The 9,504-nt window shown below is 39.2% G+C and overlaps 1 protein-coding gene across 1 annotated transcript; it reads right to left on the reverse strand.

Annotated features, from left to right (window-relative positions):
* Positions 1 to 467: 467 nt before the first annotated feature.
* Positions 468 to 7,635, reverse strand: LOC146471932 (fatty acid hydroxylase domain-containing protein 2-like). The gene is made up of 8 exons (XM_085120506.1): positions 7,324 to 7,635; positions 5,707 to 5,794; positions 5,332 to 5,429; positions 4,488 to 4,591; positions 3,550 to 3,671; positions 2,493 to 2,698; positions 1,694 to 1,966; positions 468 to 1,077 (listed from the first exon to the last, which is right to left on the reverse strand). The coding sequence occupies exons 2-8, from the start codon at positions 5,791 to 5,793 to the stop codon at positions 906 to 908; spliced, it is 1,062 nt and encodes a 353-aa protein (XP_084976632.1). The 5' UTR covers position 5,794; positions 7,324 to 7,635; the 3' UTR covers positions 468 to 905.
* Positions 7,636 to 9,504: the final 1,869 nt, after the last annotated feature.

Here is a 9,504-nt window from a genome sequence, read left to right on the forward strand (position 1 = left end):
CCACAGTCTCTCAAGGACAGGGGGATGCCAACAACAAGTAAGTTAAAACCACAAAGACAAAAACACAAGTGAGACACCTTGGAATCGATTTGTCCTTCACAATCTTAATGTTCATAATGTGATAATGCAAAAGGGTATTTGTCTCCCTTTTGCCTTGTTTAGTTTCGTGGGGAGGGGTGTGGAAGCTGTTTAATCAAAACAAAGGATGTACATCTCATTCACGTTCAAAGCTCTATGCTGCAAAGTTGCCAGGTGATTTCTTTACCCTTTCCCGCTCAAGAGTACAATATAGCACTCCTCTACACCACCCCTCAAATTCCTAAGAGTGCCATATGGCACTCTTCTATACCAAGTCTGACCAATTAAAAACCATAGTTTTCACTAGTGATCCTGATCGCTGTGAAACAGGTGAGGGATCAACATACCTCCTGTCTCACTTCCGTCATATAAGACACCAGCCACAACAATTTTAAATAAAACCTTCAATTTTTATTTTATTACTACAAGTCTGCCATGTGCACGGCAACACCCTTTGATTACAATTTAACACCAACAAATATGCACGTCAGTAAAGTAGATGCTTAAAGTAGATGTTTCAGTTCACTTCCAGGTATCAACAGGATTTTTACAATTCTCTTAAAGAAAGGTTTCAAAAACATCTTGTCCCCTTATGTTAAAAATAAACCATTCTTGCGAGACGGAAATGTTCACAACTTTTAAAACTTGTTCACATGGTTTCAGTGCAATAATTATTTGCAAGCCTTAACAAACCATGTGCACACAAATTATAACGCTTTATTGAAATTTAGAAAATACCATAAGAACTCCACCTTTAGGCAGATAAAAACACAAATATTTAAATAGTTCCTCCCAAAATCAAAATTAGTTAAGTAAGAAACACATTTTTATTCACTCTTGTATGGTGAGCCTTTCTTGGTATTATCTGGGAAGGTTTGTTTTAGAGGGATGAGGCCTAGAAGCATAATATGTCTGTCGTAAGCTTTTGAATTCCGGAACATGACATCTGTCCCATGGAGGCGATCAAGAACTCCAAGCACACCATAGTTCTGTGTGAACCTAAGGCAAAGTGGAATAAACAGGAAAATTATAAGGTTGTTATCTAATGATTGCGACTGAGATACGGTGCTTTGGAACTTCCAGCTTCTCACAGTAACCCTTTGAAACCCAGTCATGAGTCTTAGCTACTGATGCAATATTGCGCATTTTTCTATTTCTGCTGCTTCCTGCATTCCATCATTCAAATGCTGGTAGTAGAAAGTAGAGCAAACAAATTGTGAAGGTATATCTCATTAAGGGAGGTGGCAGTTGGGTGGCTCTACACAATCCACTACCATCATAATTATTTATTCTTTACTTGCACTTCCCAGTCCTTTTTTTACAGCTCCCAAAAGTAACAAACTCTTCCTTGCTGTTAGCACAAAATTGCATAATTTATATTCCCAACATTTCTTCCACTTTATAAATGCTATCCTTTGAATGCTGCTTTACTGTTTCTACTTCCCGGCACAGAATTAACACAAGTTTCAAATTTATTCAAAAATTCAAAGATTTAGCAAAAAAGAGAGACTGGCCCATAGGTAGCGAGAGCTAATCTAAGAGGACCAGCCTTACAACTGTTTAAGGATAAAATTAATATTAATAGTCATGTAAGTGGTAAATGAAAAATACATACTTGAGATGGTGGAAGTCATGGGCCTCAGGTGATGGCATAAGTGGAAAGTGGTAGCCACTGTGTGTGTTGATCGTTGTCATCAGAGCCAGAGCAAACCACATCCATGCTGTAGCAATGTGGGAGCCCATGATCAAGGGTCCGAGGACGATGGGGCACAGGTTGGATACAAGGTGCTCCAGAGGATGCGCATATATTGCAATAATGCCAACAGGGGCAGTCCATTCATGATGGATCTTATGGAAGTAACGGTAAATACGAGGATGATGGAACAGCCTGGAAAGATGTTCAAGGACCATTAATTTCATCTTGGAAATTTGTGGTGGTTAAAAGATTTGCTGACAAAGATGTCAATAATGCATCTTTTTTCCCCACAGAAGGTTTTGGAATTTCCAGGGGAGTGGGGGTGGGGGGGGGGGGGGGTCTACAGGGAAAGTACACAACAAGGAATGTATGAAGCTACAATCTTGGACAAATCAAATGAAAAATTAAGACCATTTCTCTCCCCCATTTTAATGATGAAAAAATGGCACGTTTTGCTTTGTGCATGGATTCATCATTGATTTCTTTCTTTCTTTTTTTTTTTGGGGGGGGGGGGGGGTAATTTCTTTTTTTATTCTGTCCAAGATTGTAGCTTGGAATATTTGCGAGAGGGTTAGGGGGATCTTTGAGAAAATCCCTTCCATGGGAGGGGAATGGTTATTTTCTGGAAATACACATTGTGGAGACCAGGCTGGAACAGTTGCCTTACGGATTCAAAGTGTGATAATCTGTAACTCAAGGCAAGTGTATTAACACTTACCTGTGGGAGTAGTAGAAGCCAACTTCTTCCACTAAAGTAAAAATGGCAATCTCAAACAACACCCAGTGAAAACTGGGCAACTCTGTGCCAAAGGAACAGCCACGCCAAACATACACTGGATACAGAGCAAAGGTAACAACTCCTCCAACTACTATCTGGTTAAACAGCACCAACTTTACTGCACGCATGAACTTCTTACGGTCAAGCTAGGAACAAAAAATATCAGATCTTTCTTTTAGAGCTTAAGCCAGATGATTTAGCAAAAAAAATTTTTTTTGGGGGGGGGGGGGGGCTGTTCATTCTGCAATTTTTATTGGGTATGGGGGAAGAGACAGAATGAAAGGGATGCTGTTTTTTATACATTATGAGATCTGATAGATCTAGGAAAGCATACAGTGTATTAGTGCCTGGCTATTGCAAGTATTTCTTAATTAAATTTTGGTGTGTTCCAAAGAGAACTTAAAACTCTGACAGTGATGCCAGGTCAAGCATTACCACTACTACTACTACTACTACTACTACCACTACCACTACCACTACCACTACCACTGCCACTGCCACTGCCACTGCCACTGCCACTGCCACTGCCACTGCCACTGCCACTGCCACTGCCACTGCCACTGCGACTACGACTACGACTACGACTACGACTACGACTACGACTACTACTACTACGACTACTACTACTACGACTACTACTACGACTACTACTACGACTACTACTACGACTACTACTACTACTACTACTACTACTACGACTACTACTACTACTACTACTACGACTACTACTACTACTACTACTACTACGACTACTACTACTACGACTACTACTACGACTACTACTACTACTACGACTACTACTACTACTACTACTACTACTACTACTACTACTACTACTACTACCACAATTTAGTAACAATAAGTAACAATTTATTACTCAATAACTTATATTTATTTAAATACCCGTACACATCTTTTGTACATTGCTATTGATGAATGGATGACCTTTAATTAAAGGTTATACATAATAAATCAAATAAGAAGATCTGAAACTTACAGGCTGATTTGATCCATCCTGAATTTTGTATTGTAAGGCCCATTTGGGCCTGCCTGTGAAGTCCACAAAGATGTACATAGCACTGAACAGCCAAAACACACAAAACGTGACCACATTTGTTCCTTCAGTTGAAACCAAACAACAAATGTTAAGAACTTGACTGGTTACTAACAATGGATGCACTTTTGAGATGTGCCTTTCTTTTTCCATCTGACATGTTGATGTTGTCAAGTAGTTTTGTATTATTAATGTAGGAGGCAAATAGGGACCAAAAGCTTTAATTGCAAAATTGTAAGAGCCATTCTTCTTGGCTGGTCCAGTCAAGCTGGAAAGGGTCATTGATGATTACATATTGGCAAAATTTAAGTCCAACCAGTCAATCAGATTAAAAAGACACAAGTCCTACCAGTTAATCTGATTAAGGACGGTGCCTACTACTGTTACTGCGCATACGTTCTGCGCATTGCGAGATACTCGGATTTCCTATGGGTGGTGCCTACTACTACAGGAATATTTTTGCGCGGTATAAATTTATACGGAGAAAGCAGAACTTACCAAATGTTTTTGGTATCTCAAAAGAAAATTGGGGGTAGCCATGCGTTTTTCAGAGATAATTAAGCTTCAATTTAGGAAAAAATCCCGTACATTGCTTTACATTTTGGCGTTTTTTAGAGATATTATTGCTTAATTATCTCTGAAAAATGCATGGTTACCCCCAATTTTCTTTTTGGATTCCAATAGGCCTTGCTGAGATCTGCTTTTCCCGCATAGTCATAAGCCACACAAAAATACTTCGGTATTAGTAGGCACCGTCCTTAAATGGAGACAGGTCATAATAACAAGGGGGCTGTATTGAGCAGAAAAGAGTGTCACAAAGATTGCATTGATTCAACCTTCATTAACTACGCTATGCATCTATCACCAGTGAGAGAACCTACCAATGACTGTTAGCAAGAATTCATCTCCACCAAAAAGTGCATGGATTTTCTTCCAATACTCTTGCCATAGATCACCAGAAGCTCCCCAGAAACGTTCCACATGCCTATCACATAATAAAATTATTGAAAGTTAGGACAGATTAGAACACCTTCTAACAAATTTCAAATCTCTTGGAAATGGATGGAAAAGACGGACTCACTAAACCTGATATGCCAGGGCAGGACCAGGGGAAAGATTCTGCCTACAGGTTAACCATGAGAGGAATAATGTAGTTTGGACAAGGCTGTCATTAAGAGGCGGGGGCCGGGGATTTCCCCCGGTTACTAAGATCGTGGCCCCTGGCTATTTTCATAGGAAAATAGAAGAAAAATTGAGCCAAAAGAAATTCCTAGCTGTTTGATTCCCCGCCTACTTGTTGTATTCATCCAGCAACTTGAAATCTTAGTGACAGCCCTGTTGGATTAAAAAAAAGTGCTGCCTTGGATCAGAGGAGACAAAAAGAAAATAGGAGGGGAAGTTCTGGAAAGGAGCAGGGCAGTCTTCGTATCCCTGGATGCCCGTACCGTACAGGCTAGGAAAAAAAAATTATGTGAGAATTTTCTCCTGACAACTTTTAAGGCCCAATTGTTATATGTCAGGAAAATCAGAGCCATCCGCCATGGGGTAAAGTTTTTCTCACATCTGTATTTTTGTCATATCCTAACTTACTTTGGCGACACTTTTACATAATTAACCTGCAGCGACTAAAACCATGAAATTGCTGATCATCTGCGATTTTCCCAACATATGAAAACTAAGCATAAAAAGGAAGATAAGAAACAAAAATGTTAAAGAAGCTCTAACCATGTGATAGTGTTTCTTGCTGCTGCAAAGCAGATCAGTGCTGTACCCAAAACAAATGCAGCTTTCTTCAGGGCAGCAATTATATCCTGTTTGTTACTCTAGATGGAAAAACATACATGGGCAACTTATTAACAGTTCAACAGAACAAGCAAAAAACTGCACAGAAATTGATCGCTCAGCATAAGACGCAACTGCTAAATGAGATTTTAATTTCGAACTAGTGCATGTACATTGGCAGGTGCAAGCTGCAGAAAGGTACAAACTTGTCTTTATGTTCTTTTCTTATGAACAACAATACATCAGTGATTCTTCATCACAGAATTCATCGTCAATAGCATATGAAAGGAAAGTGTGGTGTATAAATATGTTACATACTGTTGAAGGTGTTGTCTTGTCTTTTGGCTTGGCCCATTCTGGTTCGGGCATAACTGGGTAATCAGGCCCAGAATCCACCTCTGTCATCCTTTAAAAGAACAAAAAGAAATTATGGGTGAATTATGACAATTGAAGAGCTGCTGGTAAAAAGGCACAAGTAATTTAACACACACATTTTACAGTAGTATTATATGTACATGCCATAACCTTGAGCGGCCTTGAACTTGTGACAATTCCTTGTCTTCAACGGCATACACGAATGACAAGCGTGGGGAGTTCTGCAGGGTTTCTAACTATAACTTAAAGGACTCTAGTCAGCCTCCGCCATTTTCGATGCCATGGAAATTATTGATATTGCATGGTGAAGAGAAATCTTATTGCTTTACTGTAAGTTGTGTTACTGAAAGTATGTTTCATTATCTTTAGTAGTTTCACAGTGCTTTTGTTCATTTTATCATGCTCCGAATAAAATATAATAGCCAAACTCTCGCATATAAACAAAAACAAAGGTGTCGCTGACTAGGGCCCTTAAAGTTCTATATACTTTGTTGGGTCATTTATATTTTATGTAGGTGGTTTGTTTTTCTATGGGGTCATGTGATCTTTTTATCGACCACAGGACTTCTTTCCTGTTCTAGAGTGTTCTACTAAATAAATAAATAAATGAATAAATAAATAAATAAATAAATAAATTGCTATTTGTGTAAATCAGTGTTAGTAGTGTTTAGTATTGAATTAGTAGCGTTACATAATGCTAATAAAAATTATAAAATAAATTAATAAATAAATAAATAGCAGTAATTGACAGAGAGATGTACTGAACTTAGAAGGATCAACTTCTAACATACAAAAAGTTGTGTAAGGACATTCCATTTTTTTAGCCCCACCCTCTCTAAGTATGGCGAGTTTTTGCTGAGAAATGTATTAGATTCCTGCTATCCTTTGGGGGGAGGGGGAGGGGGTTCCATGTGACACTCCCAATCTACACCCCCTTCACGCTCCCCTTTGAAAATAAAACGTCGAAACAACATATAAAGCTTCAAGAGTTTTTTCTCCTTTCAAGACAAGATGATCCTTCAAGCCCTAATTTTACATTGATAAGTCAAATATTCCGATAAACTAGTAGGTGCGATCGAAAACGGCAACCAGCCTATTAAATTAAAACTATAGATTGTCTCTTTTTCGACATACCAAACGCAAATCCCTGATATTGAACAAAATAAAAAAAAAAAGATTTTAGTACTCTTATAGAAGTCGTATATCTTGGGTTAAGCGCACTTCAGTCGAAATTTGGACGATGATCAAAGCACCTTGCCGAAGGAATTCCGCCATTTTCCTGATCATGACGTCTCAACCGCCAAGTTTCAAAACAAAATAGTAGCAAAGTAAAACCTTGGAAAATGAAGACATATTGAAACTTCAACTCCAGCTTTTAAAAGATCCCTCCAGTTTTAACAGTTAACGATCGCGAGAAGCTAAGGACGACAACATCCTGTTATTAAATTAAGCTTACAAGCTTATGTTTGACCGAACACTTCGCGAGAACAGGTGAGTGTGGTTGGCGATCATTTTTTCCGTTCCTGAAAACAACACCCTTTCATTACCCACGAAACTTACTTTCTCCTGTGGTCTTTTGACCGCTAAAACCACCGCCTTTCCTTTCCTTCAAGAAGCAAACTACTACTCGCGTTTCACTGTCGTTCCTTCGCCGGCTTTTGTTTTCATGGATTGTTTATCGCTGTCATGTGACATAATAGGTCCAAAGTCCGATCGAGGCGCGAGGATTGGCCAATATGGCGATCGATATTTGTTAGAATTTGGCAGAAAATCAGTAGAAGATATTACGCTCCAAAAACAGACAGAGCGGCAGCATAAAGGAATAAAGTCGAACGATCAAACTATAGTGCTTCTACAACTGATGCAACAATCGATTAAAATGACGTGAAACAGCGCATTCGCCAACACAAATCTACGAAAGCCGAGGAGGGACTTCCGACTTCCGACTTCCGACTTTTATATATTATTATTATTATTATTATTATTTTTTTAAATAAACTCTAGTGAGCAGCACACAGCAACAGATCTTGTCAACTTCTTTATTATCTCCTACCGGTTTCGTCTGATAACACAGACTTCGTCAAGGCGGTAGAAAAAGACAGTGAGGGAACATATTTTATACCTAGGGTGTGAAAAGCGAAAAAACACCCAAAAAGCATTACGTGCAGGATATGACGGAAATCCTGCGTGACGCTGAAAATGCGCAATGTCTAATTTTGGGGCTCACGGATTTAACGTTACATCTTAACGATAAATCACTAGTTTAATGGAAAAAACTACCTCCAAAGACACGGGACCGCAATGGGTACAAAGATGGCAGTATCATTTGCCAATATTTTCATGGCAGAGATCGAAACAGAAATTAATTAGCCGTAGTGCTACAAAAACGCTTACATGGAAGAGATACATCGATGATGTCTTCTCTCTATGGAACGTAGCAAAAATGAAATCTAAACTTTCATAGAGCTAGCCAACAACTATCATGCGACCATAAAATTCACGGCTGAAATTTCAGATATTGAAACTTGACACATGTGTATACAAGGGCGAAAGATTAAAAAAAGAATCAAAACTTGACGTGCGCACGCACTTCAAACCGACAGAAACGTTCCAGTACACGCATTTTTCTTCCTGCCACCCTCCAGGCGTCAGGAAAGGCTTTATCAAAGGCGAAGCCTTAAGACTTCTCAGAACAAACTCTGCAAAAACAAAATTTGAAGAAAACATCTCTCTATTCAAAGAGAGACCACGCAACAGAGTTACCCCGATAACCTTATAGATAAAACTCTCTCAGAAGTCAATTTCAGTGAAAGAATGTCGGCACTACAAAACAAACAAAAAACGCGCAAGAACATTTTGCCGTTTGTTACGGAATATCGCCCATCCGTGCCTAACCTAAAAACCATACTGATGAGTAAATGGCATTTGATAGAAAACCAGCCTCTGTTAAAAGAGATCTACAAAGATCGTTTATACCTACAGTCCATCGACTCCCGATAACTCGAACCCTGGCTAACTCGAACCTCCCGCTAACTCGAGCCAATTTTCATTTCCTTTCAGGTCATTTTCTATATAATTTTACCCTCGATAACTCGAACTCCCCATAACTCGAACCATTTTCAATTTCCCTTGAAGGTTCGAGTTATCGGGAGTCGACTGTACTTCAGTACAGAAAAGGGAGATCTTTGAAAGACGTACTCGTAAGAGCAAAGCTTTGAAGCACTTCTTACCTCGACCAATAGGAGTCGTGTTTGGCCTGTCTCCATTATTTTACCATCATTGTACTACATTGATTAGGTATAAAATATTATGTTCCCTCACTGTCTTGTTCTAACTCCCTGACGAAGTCTGTGTTATCAGACGAGATCGGTAGGACATAATAAAGAAGTTGACAAGATCTGTTGCTGTGTGCTGTTCGCTAGAGTTTATTTAAAAAAAATAAAATAAAAAAAAAAATAAAAAAAAAATAACAATAATAATAAAAAAAAATTTAAAAAAACATTAAAAAAAAAGTCGGAAGTCGGAAGTCCGAAGTCCGAAGTCCGAAGTCCGAAGTCCGAAGTCAGAACTCGGAAGTCGGAAGTCGGAGGTCGGAAGCTTTCGTATGAAACAGCACATTCGCCAACACAAATCTGCGCGCCGCGCGGGCAGGGCGAAGGGGGTGTTGGTACCTTGTAGGGGCAAATCGGTGGGGACGAGGAAAAAGTCGAAACAAGCAGGGCAGGATTCGACGAAGAAAAG

Source organism: Pavona decussata, unplaced genomic scaffold (assembly GCF_977016875.1).
Source record: "Pavona decussata unplaced genomic scaffold, jaPavDecu1.1 SCAFFOLD_102, whole genome shotgun sequence".
NCBI classification, from domain to species: Eukaryota; Metazoa; Cnidaria; class Anthozoa; order Scleractinia; family Agariciidae; genus Pavona; species Pavona decussata.